The 23319-nt window shown below is 47.2% G+C and overlaps 3 protein-coding genes and 1 long non-coding RNA gene across 6 annotated transcripts; 3 read left to right on the top strand and 1 right to left on the bottom strand.

Annotated features, from left to right (window-relative positions):
• Nucleotides 1-2615: 2615 nt before the first annotated feature.
• On the top strand, nt 2616-5986 carry LOC120702191 (subtilisin-like protease SBT5.3). Its single transcript, XM_039985931.1, has 7 exons — nt 2616-2863; nt 2939-3036; nt 3127-4114; nt 4193-4438; nt 4601-4715; nt 4798-5011; nt 5138-5986. Exons 1-7 carry the CDS (start codon nt 2616-2618, stop codon nt 5692-5694), a joined length of 2466 nt encoding a protein of 821 aa, XP_039841865.1. The 3' UTR covers nt 5695-5986.
• A 4002-nt stretch (nt 5987-9988) lies between these two features.
• On the top strand, nt 9989-12816 carry LOC120703888 (ADP-ribosylation factor GTPase-activating protein AGD12-like). Of its 2 annotated transcripts, XM_039988094.1 has the most exons (9): nt 9989-10231; nt 10309-10407; nt 10725-10809; nt 11028-11103; nt 11334-11497; nt 11675-11807; nt 11918-12034; nt 12149-12244; nt 12334-12816. In XM_039988094.1, exons 2-9 carry the CDS (start codon nt 10365-10367, stop codon nt 12613-12615), a joined length of 996 nt encoding a protein of 331 aa, XP_039844028.1. In that variant the 5' UTR covers nt 9989-10231; nt 10309-10364; the 3' UTR covers nt 12616-12816. The 2 variants fall into 2 exon arrangements, with proteins under 2 accessions (XP_039844028.1, XP_039844029.1); XM_039988095.1 differs by lacking the exons at nt 9989-10231; nt 10309-10407 and adding an exon at nt 10479-10550.
• A 1405-nt stretch (nt 12817-14221) lies between these two features.
• Nucleotides 14222-18820, bottom strand: LOC120703889. 2 transcript variants are annotated; one of them, XR_005687299.1, is made up of 3 exons: nt 18612-18820; nt 14830-17951; nt 14222-14693 (listed from the first exon to the last, which is right to left on the bottom strand). It is a non-coding gene; the product is annotated as an uncharacterized LOC120703889 (long non-coding RNA). The 2 variants fall into 2 exon arrangements; XR_005687300.1 differs by having other exon boundaries at nt 18422-18820.
• A 1962-nt stretch (nt 18821-20782) lies between these two features.
• Nucleotides 20783-22753, top strand: LOC120703892. Its single transcript, XM_039988097.1, has 5 exons — nt 20783-21411; nt 21497-21607; nt 21733-22009; nt 22111-22309; nt 22401-22753. Exons 1-5 carry the CDS (start codon nt 21197-21199, stop codon nt 22535-22537), a joined length of 939 nt encoding a protein of 312 aa, XP_039844031.1. The 5' UTR covers nt 20783-21196; the 3' UTR covers nt 22538-22753.
• The last annotated feature ends 566 nt before the right edge of the window (nt 22754-23319 follow it).

Below are 23319 nucleotides of genomic sequence, written 5' to 3' on the forward strand. Positions count from 1 at the left end.
AGTATTTGGAAGGAAGTAGATGAGTTGATATCAAAGGAGAACACGATCGGTCAAGAAAGTTTTATAGAATAAATCCACTTTGCCGTTTTGCCCTTCTGAACTCTTGCCAAAGTCTAAAATTTCCCTTCTTGAACTAAGGAACCGAACATCCTACACCCCGAAATCTTGAAACTGTTTGTTTTACCCTCCCCCCTCCACCCCCACCCACCCAGACCAAAACCACCCTGGTTTTCCCCGGCAGAGCGGTTTTGTCTCTTTTTTTTCTTCATCCAACTTTCATAGCAAAAAAAATAGATCTAAAAATTATGAACTATTTTATAGAGGTAGAGTAGGTGATAAACAAACTACTTTAACTATTCTTTTTAGTTGGAATGCAAAAAAATTGGAATATAAATATTTAGATATGGGTAAAATTTAAGTTTTATTGAATTTTTAGGGCACAAAACGAGTTCTAGAATTTACCAAATTTGAAACTTAAGGTTCATTTTGAACTTATTTATCACGTCAATTTTATTTCACTCATGTTCTGTAGAAATTTTCAAAATTTTATTAAAATAATCAAATTTGGTGCAAATTTTCCCTTTACAAATAAACTTAAAATATTGCTATGGATAAAATTAAAATGGTAAACTAAATTTAAAATAAAACTCATGTTTAAGATTTGGTAAATTCTGGAACATGTTTTAATACCCTAAAAATTCAATGAAACTTAAATTTTACTCATATTCAAATATTTATATTTCAAAAAAAATTGTATTCCAACTAAAAACAATAGTTAAAATAGTTTTCCTGTAATCTACTCCAACTCTATAAAACATTTTTATAATATTTAGAACCATTTAACTATTTTTTTTCTTGCTATGAAAGTTGGAAGGAGAAAAAAAAAGAAACATCGCTCTGTTGTGGCGAAAACCAGGGTTGTTTTGGTCGCGGGGGTAAATCAAACAGTTTCAAGAGTTCAGGGTGTAGGATGTCCGGTTTCGTAATTCAAGGGGGGAAAATCGAACTTTGGCAAGAGTTCAGGGGGTATAGTGGAGTTGTTCCTTTTTAGAAACAAAGTAAGTCCGACAACTATCTATATTCCACTAAAGTCATTAATTCTATTCTCTCAATATGCAAGCTATTCATGTTATATAGGAATCCACTATATCAGACACTACATCACCATCCACTAGGACCATCTATTTATGTCTTTCCACCGATGTTATGTGACTAATAGCATTCATGTATGGAATTTATTAGCCTTTGTGAGTATCATGCTAAAAAAAATTCCACAGTAGAAATACATGGATAATATCATTTGTAATAGAATGTTGTCATGCAATTATCTTGGTGTTTCTACTATCAAATTTCATCTTAAAATTTTGTTTAAGAAATAATTTCTGATCTAGATGTCCACCTAGGATCGGTTTCATATGGAGCCTTGAAAAGAACCTCCACTTAGTAACAGGAATATAAGATTCTTGCTTGTTATTAGAAGAAACGTACAAATCATTGTGCAATGAATGCTAAAAGTTTTTTTTTTTGTGAATGGGTGGATGCTAAAAGTTAAGGTATACCTTTTGCATATTTCAGCATGGTCAACAAGATCTAAATGTTATGGCGTGCTTTTAGCCATGGGTAATGAACTCTATGACGGCGATTATATTCATCAAACTGCATACTTACGCTGTCTCCTGGCTTTGTTTTTTGTCAAACTACCACGAATGCGCATGACAATGGTTGTAGTCATTAGAATTCGAGGTCTACTAAGTGATGCTTTTTGTTATATGTGTTTCATTGGAAGAGGTAACAAGAAAACTGCAAACGATCTATAGCTAGCCAGCTAGGTAAGGAAATGCCGACATGATCTACACCTTCCGTTCCAGTTTATTTGTGGACATTTTAGATGATGCGCGTATTGAAACTAAGGAATTAACACGCTGAAATCAGCGCAACAAATTTTACTCGTTTGTTAAAAATGTGAAAAAAAATCTGAACAGTTGAATGGTCTTTGTTATATGGTTTTGTAGTGACCTGCCCTCGTGGAAGCCCGCCAAGAACACCTCGGCCTCCTCGCCGTCGTCGCTCTTGATGTCTCGACCTCCACTGGCCGGTTCGCGTCGACGGCGTTCTCGTGCCGGTAGAAAGCCCTCCTCCTCCTCCTCCTCCTCCTCCTCCCTGGCCGCGTCCATGGCGAGCTTCTTGATTGCCGGCGCGGTGCGCGGGTCCGGTACGGTTGCTGGGACATATACGTGGACACACGGACATGCACCATGCACACCAACGGGTCGGCGGACTCGAAGCCTGAGCTGAGTCCACAGACGAGTGATCGGGTCGTCCCTACGCGCGCGACGTGTCCAGCCGAACGCATCCTCCGTCGCGCGGGGCGGCGGCGCCCCCTCCCGACCGATCCTCGCAGCCACGCACACGCGGTCCGCGGCCACGGCGGGGCCGTAACCGCCGCCGCGGCCATGACGGAGTCCGCGTGCCTCCTCCCCCGACGATCCCCACTCGCCCCACCTCCCCCCTCCCTCCCTCCCTCCCTCCTTTATAGCACGATCGAGCTCGGGGCTCACCGACCACTGTGCTCTTTGGACTTGGCCATCAGTCTAGGCTAGCTCTGTCGCCCGGACATGGAGGCCAGCGGATCCACGCGCCCCGCCGCCGTGCTCCTCGTCCTGCTGTGCTCGCAGCTGCTGGCGGCGGCGGCGGCGCTCGCGGCGGCTACAGGCGGCGGCTCAGGGAAGAAGGCGGCGGCGGCGGCGGCCTACGTTGTGTACCTCGGCGGGCACCCGCGGCGCGACGGCGTGCTGTCGGCGGAGGAGGCGTCCCGGAGGGCCGCCGACGCGCACCGCAACCTCCTCGCCGCCGTCCTGGGGGAGTAAGTGCGCCGCCGTCCCTGCTTCCATTGCTGGAGGTCTGGAACTCACTGACCAATCGTGTCGACGCGGTGCAGCAGGGAGAAGGCGCGCGAGGCCATCTTCTACTCGTACACCAAGCACATCAACGGCTTCGCCGCCACCCTCGATCCCGGCGACGCCGCCGAGGTTGCGAGTGAGTGCGCCACCAGGCCGCCATGATCACGACCTTGGTCTGAAACTTTTTTGGTTTCTTGCATGATTCACATGAACGTGTGTGTTTCAGAGTACCCCGGAGTGGTGTCGGTGTTCCCGAACCGGGGCCGCAAGCTGCAGACGACGAGGTCGTGGCAGTTCCTGAGGCTCGAGAGGGACGGCGACGTCCCGCCGTGGTCGGCCTGGGCCACGGCCAGGTACGGCGAGGACACCATCATCGGGAACCTCGACTCCGGCGTCTGGCCCGAGTCCAAGAGCTTCGGCGAGGGCGAAATGGGCCCGATCCCCGACGACTGGAAGGGCATCTGCCAGAACGAGCACGACGCCACCTTCCATTGCAACAGGTCGGTTCACCTCACAGATTTTTGCAGTCAGATCAACAGCAGATTTTTGGTAGTTGATCCAACTGTGGTGTCACCATGCAGCAAGCTCATCGGCGCGCGCTACTTCAACAAGGGGTACGAGGCGGCGGCGGGGAAGCCCGTGGACGACGCGCTGAAGACGCCGCGGGACGAGAACGGGCACGGCACGCACACCCTGTCGACGGCGGGGGGCGCGGCGGTGCGCGGCGCGGCAGCGTTCGGGTACGGCGGCGGCACGGCGCGCGGCGGCGCCCCGCGCGCGCGCGTGGCGGCCTACCGCATCTGCTTCCGCCCCATCAACGGCAGCGAGTGCTTCGACGCCGACGTCCTCGCGGGCTTCGAGGCCGCCATCGCCGACGGCGTGCACGTCATCTCGGCCTCCGTCGGCGGCGACGCCACCGACTACCTCGACGACGCCGTCGCCATCGGCTCGCTCCACGCCGTCAAGGCCGGCGTCACCGTCGTCTGCTCCGCCAGCAACTCCGGCCCGGACCCCGGCACCGTCACCAACGTCGCGCCGTGGATCCTCACCGTCGCCGCCAGCTCCACCGACAGGGAGTTCCCGGCCTTCGCCGTCTTCAACCGCACGAGGATCCAGGGCCGGAGCCTCTCGGAGAGGTGGCTGCACGGGAAAGGCTTCTACATCATCATCAATGGCGCTGAGGCCACAGCTCCTGGCAGCACGCAGAAAGACGCGTAAGAACAAATAAATCATGCTGCTCTCTGGAACGCAAGAATTTTCCCCTTTTATTTACAACGTGTGTGCGTGTGCAGGCAGGCATGCTTGCTGGGGTCGCTGGACCCGGAGAAGACCAAGGGGAAGATCGTGGTGTGCGTGAGAGGGGCCATCACGAGGGTGGAGAAGGGCGAGGCCGTGCGCCGCGCCGGCGGCGCCGCCATGATCCTCGTCAACGACGAGGTCTCCGGGAACGACCTCCACGCCGACCCGCACGTGCTCCCGGCGGTGCACATCTCGTACGCCGACGGGCTCACGCTCTCGGACTACATCAAGAACAGCAAGTAAGCAGCCACTAGCCAGTCTCGCAAAACTTGACCAGAAAATCGATTTTTTTTCTTTCTTTCTTCTCCGCAAAAGAAAAGAAATGTTCAGTGACAAAGAGCGCCATTGCTTTGCCGGAACTGCTGCTGATCTTAATTCTGAGCTGGGTGTGTTTGTGCTAGGGTCCCGTCCGGCTTCGTCATCAAGGGGAAGACGATCATCGGCATCAGGCCGGCGCCGGTCATGGCGGATTTCTCGTCTCAGGGGCCGAACATAGTGAACCCCGAGATCCTCAAGGTAACTTTTTTTTTTGTTTTTTGTTCACGATCTACCTTGATCGAGCTTGATGTCACTCTGGACTGAATCGATACGTTCGCAGCCGGACGTCACGGCGCCGGGGGTGAGCGTGATCGCCGCCTGGACCGGCGCGGCGGCGCCCACGGACCGGCCCTACGACCTGCGCCGCGTGCCGTTCAACGTCCTGTCCGGCACGTCCATGTCGTGCCCGCACGTGTCCGGCGTCGCCGGCCTGATCAAGACCCTGCACCGCGACTGGAGCCCCGCCGCCATCAAGTCGGCCATCATGACTAGCGGTAAGTAACAGGCTCACGGCGAACATCCGGGCGTCGACATCAACGCATCTAAAAAAGCCAAAATGACTAATAATTTGAGACGGAGGAAGTAGCTAACGAATCAAGCTGTTTGTGTTGTCGCCGCAGCCACGGATCTGGACGCCGAACGGAACCCGATCAAGAACTCGTCCCACGCGGCGGCGACGCCGTTCAGCTACGGCGCCGGGCACGTGTACCCGAACCGGGCGGTGGACCCGGGGCTCGTCTACGACATGTCCATCGTCGACTACCTCGACTTCCTCTGCGCGCTCGGGTACAACGCGACGGCCATGGAGACCTTCAACAGGGGCTCGTTCGTGTGCCCCACCGCCGCCATGAGACTCCAGGACCTCAACTACCCGTCCATCACCGCGCACGGCCTCCACGCCGGCACCACCACGGTGGTGCGGCGCAGGGTCAAGAACGTCGGCGTGCCGGGGACGTACACGGCCACCGTCGTCAGGGAGCCGGAAGGAGTGCGCGTGGCGGTGACGCCGCCGATGCTGGTGTTCAGGGGAGCCGGCGAGGAAAAGGAGTTCGCCGTGAGCTTCACGGTCGGGAACCCTGCCCCGGTCACGGGCTACACGTTTGGCGCCATGGTCTGGTCTGATGGGAGCCATCAGGTGAGAAGTCCGCTGGTTGTGAAGATCATGGGGAACGAATGACCTGGACATTTTATCACTTGGTAGATTGAACTAGGAATCTAGCTAGTGGAGAGAAAGCAGAAGGTAGGTAGCGGCTTTGAGCACTAGGACAGGATAAAATGTGGCATGGATTTGAATTTAACCACTGGTTGAATAACACAGCGCAAAAGATTTGAATTGATCCAGTGTGTGTTACTAGGTCCAACTTATGTCATTGGTTGAGAATCTGCAGTGTGTGTTACTAGGTCCAACTTATGTCATTGGCTGAGAATCAGATTCTTGGAATTTGTTTCACGAGTTTTTTCTCCTTGAAAGGGCTATGGACTATGGTGTCAGTGTTTTCCCGCCAACCTACTGAAGGGATACTTTGAGGTAGTAGATTGTATGTAAAGTGTCGCCAAGATTAGAAATATGATGGTGCAAGCAACACGCGATTTAGACAGGTTCAGACTGTAAGTTGCGTAGCACCCTACTTATCTTGTTTGGTGGTTTGTATTGACTGAGATTGTAGATTACATGTTATACTTTGGAGGGGTCTCTGCTCGTCTTTATATAGTCTGGATGGACAGGGTTACAAGAAAATCTAGCTTGATACAAGCCTATGAATCCTATTAGACTCTATCCGAGTAGTTTCCTTCCATACCGACTAGTCCCACTCCAATACGAGTACATTACATGCATGATGTTAGGGTATGGGACATACCTCATCCCTTATTCCTTAAAGATCTATGCCATGTAAACTATCCGGCGGACCCGAAGCTGATAAGTCCCTGAGCTCTTCATAGCCGATCGAGTAGTTACTTCCGAGTTCTTTTTTGATGTCATCTTCGATTTCTTCTAAACTTCACCTAGAATATGTCTTCCGAGTACCTTCGGCTGCTTCGAGACTGCGTGGTGCTCTTGCCCAAGTAAATTTTAAATCTTCAGAGATAATTTTCATATATGGGTGCGATGAAAATCCCACTCCATATGGAGTAGCCTCTGAGCCTTCAGCTGAATCGAAGAATTAGGCTAAATGTCCAATTTGAATTTGAATCTTCTTTCTTTTATCTTCCAAATATATTTAAAAAAAAGTCGAGGATGACATGTATCCCGCGGCCCCAAGCCTTGAACCAAAATCCCATATTTAGAAAAAGGATCCAAGACATCATGGCATGCATTGTAGAATATTTGTAAGAAATAGAATTGATGGTTAAAATGGGTTATTCGTTCAGAAATTTGAAAACCCCCTTTTCAGCATAAATCCCTGAAAAAGGTTATCGTTCAAAACAAATCTTATCTGAGAAAACATTTCAGCTTTCATAGAATAGCTATTTTGCCCTTCCGTTGATTATTTAACAGTGCGGTAACTTAAAAGTAAATCCCACACTTTCGCTCTTACTGCTCTGGCCTTTGCCTTCCTCTGCTCCAGCGCCACCGCCTTGATTCTCAAACCTAAATCTGCTCCGTCCTTGCTGTCTCCTCCCACCATTTAAGTACTTGCCAGCTCCTTTCCTACCCAGCGCGCACCTCCAACACGTTTCTCTAAAGCCCCCGAGCGAACTTGAAGAAAGGCTAGGTTAACCTAAACTTACAATAAAAGAGTTATGTTTAAAACAAAAAAGATACTGTCAATCTACGAGTAGAGAGCTTCATGACATTTTTTTAATTGATGTAGCACTCCTTGGATTTTGTTGTATGAGTTTTTTCTCCTTGAACGGGTTGTGGTAAGTAGTGCTAGGTCAACATAAACTTGCATTAGGCCAATTTCAGTAAAAGTATTATATGAGTGTTAAATTTGCTAACATGTACTAATAGTATAAAGAGAGAGGAGAGAAGAGTGTCATGAAATGTGAGAGGAATGTCATCACTATGACACTCAAGTTTTCAGCCTTGATAACTATGTCGATAACACTTCCATTAACACTGGCCTTATTGAGGTGAGTGTGATGTGTTTACATTCGAGCTCTGCAGATTAGGAGAGAGAGAAGAGGGAAGGAAAAAAAGTTATCAATCACTCTGTTCGGCAGCTCCAGCAGCCTCCAGCACAACAGTATTTTTCTCTCACACCGCTCCAGCACCAGCTTCCAGCCACCAGCCAGCCAACAGTATTTTTTTCTCACACTACTCCAGCCACCAGCTCCAGCTCCAGCCCAGCGAACAGAGTGAATCTGCTAGAAGAGTAAGCTTCTTCGGCGTGCTTGTCCAGACACTAATTGGTTCCTAGTGTGTAACTTTATTTCATGTCCCACTTTCTGCCTTCATATTATTTCTGGGATAAAGACCATGCAATAAAAGGATGTTATTTACTCATAGTGAAACTGAATAGCAGATGAACATTCCATGTAGATGAGTTCTAGCTACATTTATGTTCCACTGAATCAATCCATGCATTGCATGCAGGACAAATGAAGGGAAATTTAAATATTTGCCATCGTTACAGATGTCCTCCAGATGCCACTTTTAGAAATGAGGACATATGCCACTTTTAGAAATGCTCCTATATATTTGTCACCGCATGTAGTTGAACTCCTGCGCTTTTGCCAGCCAGTCAAGCAGCTGAGCAGCTCCGACTTTTTTTTTTGAATAAAGAGCAGCTCCGACATGGCGCGGTGTGCCGCAGCGAGGTAGCCTCGCCCGTTGACTTCTTGACTGTGCTGCCTTTCTCCCTCCCGGTGCAAGCCTGGAAGGAGAGAAGTGCGCGTGCTTGGTTCCGCGCTCGCCTATGCGGCGCCGCAGTCCATCTGCTGTTGCCTCGCGCGCCGGCGCCTCCCCACAGCTGGGGCTCGGCACCCGGCACGCCGGCGCGCCCGGGCGCTCTGGCCACCGCGTGCGCCGCATCGCCGCCCGCCGCCGTTTCTTTATTCCGGCCCCATTCCTTCGCTGCGTGGCCCAAGCAAAAGGTTGAAGATGGCCCACATGTCAGCGAGTGGGTGGAAGGAGAACCAGCAGCGGGAGGAGATGCGCGGCCACCTTGGCTGACTGCGTGGTGTGCCAGCTCAACTAAGAGCAACTCCAAAAGAAGATGTATATTGACTTGGCTAGGTAAATTTAAAGAAAGAGGAGAAAAAATTTGTTCCAACAGTCTCTTCATCCCCTCCCCTCGTTATCAGCCGCGCTATCTCTTCCCCACACCCCGCTTTCTTTTCCGCGCGGCGCTGGCTCGCCATCCCCTCGCTCGCGCCGTCGCTCCCCGGCCCCACGTCCTGCGCCACGTCCGGCCTCCCATGCCCTGCTCCGCTCTGCCACCGCGCCGCCGTGAAGCCGCCGCCGCCGCGCCCATCCGCCTGCCGCCTGGGGGACGCGGAGCTCGCGCAGACGCCGGAGTTCGCGCAGCCCTTGGAGGTCGCGCTGTCACTGGAGCTCGCGCGGACGCCGGAGTTCGCGCAGCCCATGGAGGTCGCGCTATCGCCGGAGCTCGTGTAGGGGAGCAGAGCTTTGCGCCGCCATTGCAGGAGGGGGCGGAGGGGAGCAGAGGAGGGCGGCGCTGCCGTCGGGGGAGGGGGCGGCGAGGAGAAGTGGAGGGCGCTGCCGCTGGGGGAGGGGGCGGAGGGGAGCAGAGGGCGCCGCCGCCGGGGAGAGGGGGCGGAGGGGAGCAGAGGAACTCGCGCGCTCGTGAAGAGGATAAGGAAGGAGAAAGAAGAGTATGACATATGGGACCCACGTGTAAGTGGGTGTGGAGTGGGAGAATTGAAGGTGCCGTTGGGTTTTAGAGAGTGAAAAATGAAGAGTCTGTTAGAATATACCTCTTAATATGAAGAGCAATATGTTTAAAGAGTTAGATGGAGAGTCAAATAGAGAGCCAAAAATAGCTAGTCTGTTGGAGTTGCTCTAAAATGGCAAAAGCGTAGGAGTTCAACTGCATGCGGTGGCAAATACGTAGGAGCATTTTTAAAAATGGCATCTAAAGAAGTGTCATCCGTAATGATGGCAAATATTTAAATTTTCCACAAATGAATGGTAAACTACTGGGTAGTCCATGAGAATGAAAAGTAGTAAGCACGTGTGGTTAGCAGATACATACAAGGGTAAACAATTTCTTTTATTCTTATAATTAGTAGAGCTACCTAGATTTGAAAAATATTACTTGAACCAATAAATTATTTGCTAGACAAAAAAAATCTTCTCAACCCACTACAGAGGGATCTTTAGTAAGTTTTGGTCTCTACTACTAATAAGATCTGTAACTTCAAGAGTAATTGGTTCGTGTCAACAGTTTTATCAAAAAATCCATTCCGGTGTCGGCAGCGCGTTCTTTTCTTTCTTTCTTTCTTTCTTTCTTTCTTTTTTGAAAAGAAGCCGGCAGCGCTTTCATACTGCTTTTTTCTGGTCTATGGCTAACCTCCAAAGTCCAAAGCGTAAATTCCGAAGGCTGGTAGGCGACCAACAGAGGCCCCCGTGCCGTGCTCTGCTCTACTCATGGCAGACCATCGCCTGGGAAGACGCGGGGGAGAAATTCTGGAGATCTAAACCCCGGCACGCAGCCAGGGGAACCGGGAGCTACAGGTCGCCATCAAATCCACTTCTTGCCGCTTCAGGAATTGGGGAATTCTTCTTTCGGCCGCATCTTGATTTCTTGGTCAGAGTCCTCTTCATTCTGCGCGAACCGCAAAGATAGCCTCGTGGCTGCTTACTTGTTTCCAATCGCTTTTGCAGTGTCGAGTGCCATTTGTCGAGCTGGAGGCCAGAGCTTCGTGGCGGCGCCGGCGAAGATGAGCAGCGGAGACGGTGCAAAGAGCAGGAGGACTGCCTCAGGTGAGGCGGGGGCGGAGCTGCATTTGACTTTCTTGCCACTCCTCAGAGTTGCACTGTTCTCCCTTGCTGCCCCTGAAAGCAATATCTTGGATGAAGCAGAGTTGGACTGAGCAATATTCACTTGCTCAGTGATGCTTACCTGAGTGCGTTACTAAACATCAATTGTTAACCAGGCACAAATACTTAAGGAGTCATTGCAACTTGCTACTTGTTACTTGTTCTGATAGTTTGTTACTTTGTTCAGATCCATTGCGGGCTTGTCCCACATTTTACTGTAATTCATAGCCATAGGCTCATGTTTTCTTTCTCCAATTCAGATGGGATGAGGAAGCTCAGAGAGTTGATGCACAAAAGCGACAACCTCATATGTGCTGACTGCAGTGCACCTGATCCCAAATGGGCGTAAGTAGTCTTGACTTCAAATTGCTACTGCTTTCTCACATGTCAAGGCTTCATATGAAGTAGTACCGGGACATATATCTGAAAATTAGAGTTAACCTGATTGTCATCTTTTTGGGTGTAATTCTGCATTGGCCAGTGTTACACATTTATTAGTCAATCTTATACTGATATCTTTGATTTGTTGACTCCTTGCATGATAACTTTCTTTGCACCTGCAGATCAGCTAATATAGGAGTATTCATATGCTTAAAATGCTCTGGTGTTCACAGAAGCCTTGGGACACATGTTTCAAAGGTCATTTAATCGCAACTAGAATATTGTTAATTGTTTCAGTCATAGTATGTTAGTGATGTTTTCATATTGCAGTAAGTTTTGGAGCAGGCTTATTAATAGAAGCAGAACATTTAGATGATTGCTATGCATTTAAAATCACAATAGCAAATGCATCACTCCTTTTTCATAATTGTTATGCATTATAACAGCATGAAGGAATTCTGACTGAAACAAACATCTGCTTGAGACAGGTTCTGTCAGTCACTCTAGATCAATGGACTGATGATGAAATTAACTCAATGATAGAAGTTGGTGGAAACTCTTACGCTAATGCTATATATGAAGCATTTCTTCCAGAGGGCTATCACAAACCGCATCCAGATTCTAGCCAGGAAGAGAGAGCTGATTTTATCAGGTAAATGACAACCTTACCTAGTTATTCAGTTTCAAATATGGAATAGCTAATTTACACTTCATTAAAGATCTTGCCATCCAACGAAAGTATAAATTAGAGACTTCCTATGCCATTAGAACCTTTACCTGATATACAGTAATGGGACCGCGAACACTGTTAGTTTTTGAAACCTCTCAGGTCCAAGTATGAGTCGCAAGAATTTCTGAAGCCAAGACTAAGGATAGTTTCTAGTAACAGCTCTTTGGAGGCTACCTACTCTCGAAAACATACGGTCAGCAATGCTTCACATTCTGCAAGTTTCAACAGTGAGGTAAGTCTGACTTGATCTGGAATTACAAATTTAACCATATAAGATTGCCAATTTTTTACATTTAATGTCATGATGCTATTTTAACGTTCTTAGGTTTATATATTTTGCAGGCTGGCATGGTTGAGTTTATTGGAATACTAAAAGTTAAAGTAATAAGAGGGACTAAATTAGCTGTAAGAGACCTGATAAGTAGTGACCCCTATGTTGTACTGACCCTAGGGCAGCAGGTATTGCATTTCACCAATTTGAACAATCCTCGTCAGATAGATTCCTGATTGTTTACCCTCATCTCTTTCAGATCATGTATTCATGTTAACTGATAACAGTATTGCTCTCTGCAGAAAGCAAAGACATCAGTGGTTAAGCGTAATCTAAATCCTGTTTGGAATGAAGAACTTAAGCTGTCAGTTCCTCAGCAATATGGACCTCTCAAGCTTGTTAGACTCTTTGCCACAAATAAACTTTGGATTCAAAATTACATTGATATAGACATCTCATAAACTCTATTTATCCCTTTTGCAACCAGCAAGTGTTTGACTATGACATGCTATCGAAGGACGACAAAATGGGTGAGGCTGAAATTGACCTGCAGCCGATGATCAGTGCAGCTACTGCGTTCGGTGATGCTGACCTGCTCGCAGACATGCAGATCGGCAAATGGCTCAAGTCCCCGGACAATGCGCTTGCCAGGGACAGCCCTGTCAATGTCGTCAATGGCAAGGTGAAGCAGGAGGTCTCGTTGAAGCTACAGAACGTGGAGTCCGGGGAGGTGGACCTGGAGCTGGAGTGGATACCTCTCAATCAGTAGAACTAGAACATTCTTCGCTCGCCCTTTCATAACCATAACAATAAATTAATGTGCTTGAACAGAGATATGGGCACACAGTTAAACAAAAACTAGTAAAATATAGTTATAACCCATTCCAGCTTTGTACTAATTGTTTCCAATTCATAAAGTTTCCTGTTATAGTATCATCTATCCATTCTAATAGTAACTTTGTTCTGGTCATTATAGTTACACAGAGTTGCAACGTGCAAACAAATGAAAGCCACCAATATCTGGCTTTTAGTTTCCGGTGGCTTCAACTGGCCTTCATGTAATTAAGTACTTTAAGCATGAACTGGAATATGCAAACAAATGATGACCTGTTATAGAGAATCACAAAATCCCCAACGTAAATTGGCAGGTGAGAAGGCAATGCCTGACTTCATGCCGTATGTTTGATCAGATTGTAGATCTTCAATAGGCTGCAAGTCTGTAAAGCATTGGCCCAGGTGGTAAAGCATCTTCAATAGGCTGCAAGTCTGTAATGCATCTTCAATAGGCTCCACAAGAGCATGCATCGCCCCGCACCAAGAGTCACAGTAAACCTGAAAAAAAAGGCTATTATCATGAAAACTAACTTGAAGTACTGCATAGTTCACTAAATTGAGCTATCACGTCACTTGGTACCAATTGATGTGTGCTTTGCTATGTTTGAAAGCAGTCAGGATTTAGCAATAATTTCAGGCTCAATTCAGTATGAAGAGGTCTGACTTTTACATAGGGAATTAAATAGTGCAGTCTGGTTTTAAATTCGCTAAGTATCAATTGTCATAGCTCTTGAGATGCACTACACTGCCAAACTGTTATGAAAAATCAAAGTTTTTGGTGAGAGCGCGTTTAGCTGACTTTAAGTCAGTGCATAATGCTGAGCACTACACTAAGCTTGTTTGTTGCACAGATTGCATTTTGAAAGCTAAACAAACCGCTCCTTCCTCCCCTCAGCCTCGCCACCGCGTCACGAAGTCATTGTTTGGCTTCTAGTTGGGCTGACCTTTCTTGTACCTAAACTCTTTCATCGTAACCGAGAGTTCCCGCCTTTGTTTAAAAAAAACGAAACTAGACTTTTGACACAGTATCTTGGGATTGTCTGTATCTGTATGGTAGCATGGGAACCTGCGTGTGACCGGCGCTAACTGAAGGTGGTTTATTAGGGATAAAAAATATCGAGCAGCAAAACAAGATTGGCACACAACCAAACTTCCGTTGGGTAAGATGGATCAATACAACATGTATGTCATGGTAAAATGAATAAGCTCACACCAGCGCGGACAATGTCAGAATGATACACCACAAGTTATTCAGATGCCTGCATGTAAATCAATTCTGGACACGATTACAATTGCCAACGATCCCACAAATTGAAATGAATACAGCATTGTCGTCTCCAAGCCGAGCACTGACCAATAGAGACATAGCAATAGCTTGGAGTATTTGGTTAGCAAGGAACAGGAGGACTTTTGGTGGGATCACCACACCAGAACCAGTTAGCAAACAAAACTGCATTGCAACGTTGGTGCTATGGAAGAACACGGCAAGAAAAATATGGGAAGTGATAATCTCCTGCATTGAAAGAAAGAAGACAGCAAGCTGAAATAGAACTACAATACAGACAAATGTTTGTCTGTATTATTTTGTACTCTTTGGGGTCTCATTTTTGGTTCCAGCTCTTTTATGTGCATCTGCACAGTTTTCTGCATGATTACAACAAGTTAGGTAGGGGTCTCACCTCCCGACTTCCAAAAAAAGGAAGAAAATGAAAACTGCACCATGATTCTCTCTAATATTCACATCCAACTGTTCATGTACACACTGTTGTTTGCTAAATGTTGCAAGTTGATAAACAAAAGGAAGAATTGACACATTAATTGAACATCGGCTGATCAGGCGATACCCCAGCTATCAAACGCACACTGATCACGGACACTAATAGCATCTAAGCTTCATACGATGGCCAGCGCGATACGATGCTCCATCTCTTGGGTGTTTCAGTGCATCTCCACAGGCGTAGCAGTGCTCTAGGTTTATACCTTTGCCTTCCCTACACATCTCCATACGGCCACCTTCCACCATTTAACATACAGATTGATTAATGGCTTCAAAAGGAAAGAAGTGAAATAACCATTCTCAAATTTCACGTGAAAAAATCATACACAAACTGAATACAAGAGGAGATTAGGTACAGAGAACAAAACTAACCAACTTGATCTTCTTCTTTTAAGAAGCAAAAGCACGTCAAAAATGTCATCTCTCCATGTAGACGCAGCTATGCAAAGAATAGCTGTTCCTTGGAACCATCTTTCATTGGCCTTGCCATGAAGCTGACATGGCCATAGGCACTGTCAGACTCAAACATGTATCTGCTCTCCATCGCCTTGATAAGCTTGTACTTCACCTGACAATTGGGTGTAGAAATTCTAAATAAATTCAACATAAGACAAAGTGCAAGGTTCGTCATTATGACATACTTCATTGTTTGGATCATTGTTATGATGTTCTACCGAGCTTTCTGCAAACTTAATCGATTGATACTCCAAATTACGACCCCCGAGTCGCTCCTTCCAGGGACGGCTCGGGCGGAACCCTACCCCGGGCGCCACCGCCTCCCAAACCCCGGCTCCCATGTCTCGCCGCCGGCCGTGAGGAAGGCGGCGGCGGGGCTCCAACCTCCCTCCTCCTCTCTTTTCCTCCCTCTCGCCCTCTCTTGGTGGCTGCCTGTCCGTGGCGGCGGCGGCCGTTCCCGGCAGCCCGCGGCCAGATCCGCACTCCCGGTCAACGGATCTGCCCTCCCTGGGGCGGGGTGCGGCAGCGGCGGCGTGGCTCGTGGCCTGGTGTGGAGGTGCGTTGGTGGCGGCGCTCGCGACCTAGCGTGGTGGGGCGCGGGGCGTGGCCTTGCGCGGCTTGGCGCTGCTAGGTGCGGCGGTGGCGGCGGTCACGGCTTGGCGCGACAGGGCACGGCACTGCGGGGCCGGCCGCGGCGGCGCTCGCTGCAGCTGGCGTGCGGCGGTGCGTTGCTGGCGAGGGTGTGGACGACGACGTCCGCGGCCTTGGCGGCCGAAGGGCGAGCGACGGCCGCGCTCGGCGCCCCGCTCTCGGCGGTGTCTGGTCTACCTGCGCCGCGGTGTGTTGGCGGCGCCGTGGTGGCGTGTGCTGACAACGGTTTTGCTCGGATGTTTGCTAGTGTCGCCGTGGTGGCGTCGTTGGCTGCAGCTGTGCGGAGGCTCGCTAACAACACCATCGTAGTTGGTTGGTGACGCCGGCCGCCTTATCATCGTGATGACGATGCGGGTGAAAACCCATCCCTTCTTGGGACGGCGTTGATGGCGCCATTGGCGTCATTTCCTTCCTGAAGGCGACGTCGAGCATCTTTGGCTCGGACCTTGCTCTCGTCTGTGGCCAATGTTTTGGGCGTCAGTTTTCCATGTCGGATGTGGCGGGTGAAAGCCCAACCCTTCTTGGGCTGGCATCGACGACGTCTTCGTCGTCCTGACCTTCTTAAAGGCAATGTCAAGCTTTTCCGGCATAGAGGTGCCTCGGCGTTGGCGGCTTCCAAAAGGGCTTTCTTCTTCTTTTCCTTCCTTTCTCTTTTCTTTAGGGTTGTGGTGGCTCGGGTCGATGTCCTAATCCGACTGGGCGGAGTGTAGGTTGTGGTGGCTCGTGTCTATGTCCCAATCCGACCAGGCGGAGTGTAGGTTGTGGTGGCTCGTGTCTATGTCCCAATCCGACCAGGCGGAGTGTAGGTTGTGGTAGCTCGGGTCGGTGTCCCAATCCGACCTTGTGGCTCATGTCGATGTCCCAATCCGACGAGCCAAAGTCGAGTGAGTCCCGGTTGATGTCCCAATCCAACCGGCCGGTGTTGCTAGTTGTAGGTGCTGTAGTTGTAGGTTTTGTAATTCGTTTGTGCGGTTTTTGGGCCTGGTTTACCTATAAACAGGATCAATTCTCTTCTTATTAATATACGCCGAACCGCAAGGTTCAGGATCTTTCGAAAAATAAACACCAAATTAGGCTCCTTTTCTTGAATTAATTTGAATGCTTCCATAGCACGACTTGTGAATTTGACAATGAGATCATCATAGTACAACTCTCAATGTCCAGGCATTGTGAGCGGTGGCTTATAGGTGCTGAAAAGTTGAGGATGCAGAAAAAGACAGATAAAATCCTTAAGTAAACAGGTTCCATTATAGAGCTCACTAGACCATAGAGATACAAATTAAACGGGTTCAAGGCTTCAAGCTGAGAAATGATAATACAAGAATAGGAAAAGCATGTTCAATTACCAACCTTAGTGGAGAGAAGTACACAGCAGGTGGGGGACATGATGATGGAGATGCTGGGTATGCTAGTGTTTTCTGGCTTGTTACACCAATCATGAACCACAATTGCTTGTCAGTTATCAATTAGGGAAGATCTGGTCAAATAGTGCAGGTTGCAAGTTGAAGTGATCGGGGCAGGATAGGGTTGATTTCTCTAACAATGGTATGCTTGTAACTATATAGGCAACCCTAACCTCATTTAACAATGTGGCACATTAAAATTTGTACTAGGAATAACATGAGTTTTAAAAATTATAATAAAGTGGGAACTTCTTTGTGGTGTGGATTATTGTAACACATTGATGCACGATTGGTAACTGGCTGTTAAATGTATTATCAAGAAGTCCAAGAGTGCCAGAGCTCACTTTCCCTCTTCCTGGCCAACAAGAGTATTAGCTTGAATTTTCCTTTTAACAACACAGAGTGGTCAGCTAGTCACTGAATGAGCTCTAAACACAATACCGATAAAAGCAAACTGAGCCCCATGAGTGTTGGACGACCATGATTTTACGTAAATGTATTGTTAGAGCGTGTCTTCACCCTTTTCTCTGCGTACATCGTGTGCCTTCTCTTGATTTTTTTTGCCTTAAGAAAAATGTTTACAGAGAATGAAACAATAAAGATGGATGGAATGTAGGTATCTTGGTGAATTTACTAAATTACTGGGATATCACCAAGCAAGTGTTTAATTAGTGGTTCAAACTCCAATTCTATTTGCATTATGAGTATGAAAAAAATGATGCATATCATTCAATTAAGGAGTACTATTTGAAATTTCTTCAGATTGTCAGACAAAGTACTTGCATTTCAAATATTAAGTGACGCGATGTCATTGCGAAGGCAAGAAAACAGGGATTGCTGCATGAGAATTTGACATGAACTTACAGTATGTCATGATCGAGAGGTGAGGAAATTTGTAGATCTTCCAACTGGTTTGCAACGACCTCCTGCCTGAAAGGAAGATCTTCAGGGAGTTCTCCTCCTGCTTCACAACAAGCTAGCCCCCTACGCATATGAAATGAAGAAAAGTGTTAGTTAAGGGTTTATGTTAGCTTTAGTACTTTGCTTCCAGAAATGTTAGTGAATATCATAATCAGTTAAAATTTAGGGTTAATAAATGTGCCTGATGATGACATTAGCGCGTAGAGTTCTCATTGTTTTTTTAGTAACAAAATTTGGTGCAAACAGTGATTTTCCATTGCAGGCATGGACAACGGAAAAGCCTAATCATCATGAATACAAAATGACTCGGTGATATTTTGTTTGATGTATTTAAATTTTCGAATTGTTTATTCAGTATACATTGCAGCAACAAATCAGCGCTCTAGTATATTCTTGAACAGAACTAAGTATTTGTTTAGGAGCAAAACAAGAAACTCCATTGGGCCTTCCCTTTTTCCCATTATCACAACTAGACAGAAGTGAAAGTGTGAAACACCGCCATCCGTGGATTGTACAAAACTCAAAACTGGTACCTTAACTAGATCTATTAATAGAATCATCTTCAGATTTTTCTTTGTCCCCGTCGTGCACGTTCGCGTTGTAGAGCCCCAGATCAGATCAGCCGGACCGAAAGAGCAAGAGGAGCAAATGGGAGAAAGGGCGACACAAGAAGCATGGAAGTATGGAATGAAGATCGCGTTGTCGTTCCAGATTGTTCCTGACCTTGCCCCGAGAGGAGACGAGGGCAGGGTCTCCTTGGTCGGGCGTGAGCGCGGCGTCCGGGTGCGGGTGGACGAGCTCCTTGCCGCCGTCCGCCGCGGCTGGGGCGGCCTCGGCGGCGCTCATGGCGGGAGTCGGCGAGGTCGTCGATCTGGGAGCGGTGAGGGACTGAGGGTTTAGGCGGAGAGCGAAAGAGACCAGGCGTTGTGGCGGAGGACATCAATCGGCCCATTATTGCCCGTGAGAGTTTTGGGCCCATTGGATTCCTTCCTTCCAGCTAAGAAGGCCTTATAATAACCGGAGGGGGGAGTGTGGCCCATGTGTAACACTGCAGTATTGCCTTGATGTTTCTTGCTCCATCATTTTATACGACTGTCGATTAAAGCCATGTTTAGTTCTCAAAAAATTTTCTGTCACATCGCATCTTCACACACATACATGAAGCATTAAATACAGTTGAAAAAATAACTAATTACACAGTATAACTGTTTCATACGAGATGATTTTTTTAAGTCTAATTAGTCAATGATTAGACATTAATTATCGAATAATAATGAAATGTGCTACAATATCAAAACTCAAACTTTTTTACGAAGCCTAACATTAACCACATTTGCGCTATTACCTTGATGAAGTAAACCGTCACTTTTCACGAAGTGGGAACTATCCATCCAAGATCATACAAAAGAATATATCCACCACCACTGGAACTAGAAGTGGACCTTAGATCTTGACGAAAAGGGTACAAAGGCTCAAGGGCAAGGCTAGTGCGTGGAGGAAGATCCATGGGTCACCAATAGCCAGCCGACGAGTCCCGCCTATCCTTGGTGTAGGTGCCCACGCCACCTTCATTTGCAAATCTCTTGAAACGGGCATTTTTTTTTGAAATAAAAGAAAAAAAAGTCTTGCTCCATGGGTTGAAGCCACGAACTCAATTGGGCCGGCCCATCTTCGCAGGCCTCGGCCCCACACCCTGCTTCCCCTCTCACGCACCGTGTCTCTGCTAATACTTATTCTTCGAATTATGCATCTAGATAAACACTATGTCTAAATATATAGCAAAAATTATGCATCTAAATTTGGTAAAACAATCTACAATTAGAAACGGAGGGAGTAACAAACTGAGACTAACATTATGGTCATATGGACTGGATAGAACAGAGAACACTATGCATGTGGTGAATTTAAATAAATAAAAAGCTTACTGTAATCCTAATCCGAGTCGTATCTGGTGGCAATGACCATAACCCTAATGATACATTTTCATAATTCAACTCAGCCCTTAATAAAATTTCGGTGTGCGGTCCTTTTCTGAGCCTGATTCTTAAACTTTCTACCACTCTTGTCCATTTACCGTCCCTAGCTAGTCATATATAGCTGTTCGCCGATCCACAAGCACTTTATTAGCTGGTCCTGTTTATCAATCCAACAAAAACACACACGATTAATTAAGATCGATCGATGTGTGATTAACATATAGCTTAGATTAATATTTGTGCTAAACATGCTAACAATTTGTGGACGACGTAGTACCTAGCTACTGGAGCAACACATAGTCGGTAGCTAGCTAGGCCGTGTATCCGGTAAAGCCGCCGGCAGTCGGGTGCCACATCCCCGTGCAGAAGGTGCAGTTACTGACTGTGTGATCTGGCCAGATCAATCAACAGAACGAAATAAATAAAAGAAGAAAGAATTAGCCCATTTTTTTCACGTAGTGATTGTAGCTGCAGCAGTATTTAGTAGTGATAGTGATGCGCACTCCCTCGGCGCAGCTCGGTGACCATGGTGACGACCCGCTCTGGGCCCCGCGGTTTCCGACGAGCTCCGCGAAGAAGAACCTCTTGGTCTTGTCCGGCATCTTACCGCTGTAGGTGACGTGGAAGTAGATCCTTCTGTCGCCCTCGTCCAGCACCGTGCGGTCCAGGGCGTGGGTGCCGATGCCGTTGATGTCCGAGAGCGTCGCGATGCCCTGCTCGACGCACGGCGAAGAATCGTTAGCTGCTCCTAATAATATATATAAATATATATATAGTTATATACATATATACATAGGTGTGTTTATATATATATATATATATATATATATATATATATATATATATATATATATATATATATATATAGACACACACACACGCATGCAGCTAGCTGCTTTTCCGCGTGAACGGCCAGCGATCAGTTGAAAAACAGGGGATTCATGCATGTACGGCTACTGGTGGAGAAGTTCAACTACGATCATTATCTGCCCTTAGATTATTTTTGCATTTCTTTATTTCGGACAAGTCAGCTACTAGCTAGCCTTTAGAGTGCCAAATACATGAGCGAGCGACTCTCGTCGTACCTGTAGGGGATGGGATTCGATCAGTTACTGATCATGCATTTAGGTAAAACAAACATAGCTTGAACTCCATGGTCTTTTTTTTCTCCTACATTGGTAGTCTGGCCTGTTCCAGTACTTAACTAATTGTCCCCTAAATACGATGGGAGTGTCATGGACTGACTGCCGCTCCCAGTTAATTACGTTCTTCAGCTTGTTAATTGGGGTATTCCGTGTTCGCGTTGGACCAGTCGCCGTGATTGTCTGATTGATGGACAAGCCAAAGGCATCGACCCCGGCTGCTGCTGCTTCCGCACTTGTTGGCCGGAGAGACCACAGCGCCGAGTCGGGGCAGGAGGGTGCCCTCGTGCAAGAGAGGATGGCGGCTATGAAGATTCTGCCATCAGGCCATGGTGCCGCCGCCGGCGGCGGCGGCTCATCGCTCTCGCCACCACCTGCTGCTCCATCTCCTCTCACTCTTTCTCTGTAAGTGAAAAGTTTAGACTTTCATTGTTTTCAAATTGTTGATGATATTTTTAATTTGCACGTCATGATTGATGCATCTCTGCAGGCAGAGCAACAGTACTGCTGGTACGCTACTGGTGGATGATGAGGAGCCTGATTCGCCAACATCTCCCGGGTCATGCAGTATTCCACCCGATGGTTACCCTCCACTCGTTAGGTCAGTAACTGAATCCCGCTATCGCTTATTATCAGGCTAGTGTCAGGTTCGCAGTGATTTAGCAATGGGATAGATAGTGGCAAAACTGACGTACTAGATCTCTCTCTCTCTGTTTTTTTTTCCAGAACCTTTTCTTTCGGCGAATATGGGCCACCGCCACATCCTGTGAATCGAGAGCTGGCTGCATGCTACAACAATGCTAAGAGCAGCTCCACAGCAAGTCCGTGTATGGATGCATCATTCCAACCAATTCAAGAAGGCGACGAGCCTCCTATTTCCGGTGACTTGGGTTACGGTATGTACTCATCTGACTACAGCGTAGAGCCTCGGTTCGCCGTTCGTCAGGCAACTGAGTTTGCAGAGATCGCGCTGCAGTGTCATAACGATGATCCAAGCAACGAGGTATGTGTGTGTATATAAACCCCACCAATTATTGATCATTACACAATTTTGCGCCTTTCAATTAACATGCTGCTGAACATTAATGTGCATCTAATTATCAGGTGAAGTATGAACTTGTAAAGGCCACAGTGAGCAGTTACATGTTTGAAGGTAGTGGTAATTACGGCCATGTCAACTTCACCGCCAGGGCAAAGCAAGATGGTTGTTCAGAGGAGCAGCTGTTCTTTGCAGAGCTGAATCTGCGAGGCTTGAAAACTTTGACGTGCTTTCGTTCCTTAGAAGGGAAGGAAGATCGAGTTGGTTAGTCTCTCCTTGCTCATTTGATTTTGTTTATTTGCTTTCTATATACTATAGTTGTTGTCTAACTAACATGTACATGAGATGGTGGCAGGTGGGCGTATGAGGATGGACACGGAAGCCAAAGGTGTACACCTGGAGCACTGTTACGCGTGTGATAATGAACTGAAGCACCCACGGGATGGAGCGTCGTATCAAGCCGGCCATAGGACTGGGCGACTTCAACGCTAGTAATGTCCCTAAGCTGTCTACAGTGGAAGCTGCCACGTGGTCACATGGTTCGAGTGACCGAGTCCTAGACTCGTGTCAGTGTCCACCTATCTTATAACTTGCTTGACCCATGCATGGCAAGAGTATGATGGTCCTGTTTGGTTTTGTGCGCTAGTGAGTGCTAAGAAACTTTGACCGCTAATTACGATATTAAATAAAGTTAGTTTACAAAATCAATTTCAGAACCCATGCGCTAGGAATCCTGAATAATCTAATGAGGCCTCTAACTGCATGATTAGAGGATAGTTACTGTAGCATTTACTGTAGTCAATTATCAATTAATTACCGTCATTAGATTCATCACGAAAAGTTATACCCATCCCTAAAAGGTTTTACAAATAGACTTCATTTAGTACTCCATTCATTTGAGTTTTTTTGGGAAATGTGCGCGCTAGAGCGCTAGCGTGTTCCAAACTGGACCTATGTGTGTTAAACATGTGTCTTTTAATAATAAAGTACTCTAAAATAATTATTGTATATATGCACTACTACATAGCGAATCTTTAATCCTCTACATGTGTCACAGCTGATATTGGGCTCTGGACTAATATGAACATTAGTCCTGGTTCCAACGCCTAGGAACAAAGGGCTTTTTAGCCCGGTTGGAGCCACTAACCGAAATTAAAAGTCTATCTTTAGTCCCAGTTGGTGTTACCACCCGGGACTAAAGATAGACTTTTACTCCCAGTCTACATGTGACTTTTGAACAAAAAATTGTTTGGATGAAATGAAATCTTATATAG

The sequence above is a fragment of the Panicum virgatum genome, chromosome 4K, assembly GCF_016808335.1.
Source record: "Panicum virgatum strain AP13 chromosome 4K, P.virgatum_v5, whole genome shotgun sequence".
Classification (NCBI taxonomy): domain Eukaryota; kingdom Viridiplantae; phylum Streptophyta; class Magnoliopsida; order Poales; family Poaceae; genus Panicum; species Panicum virgatum.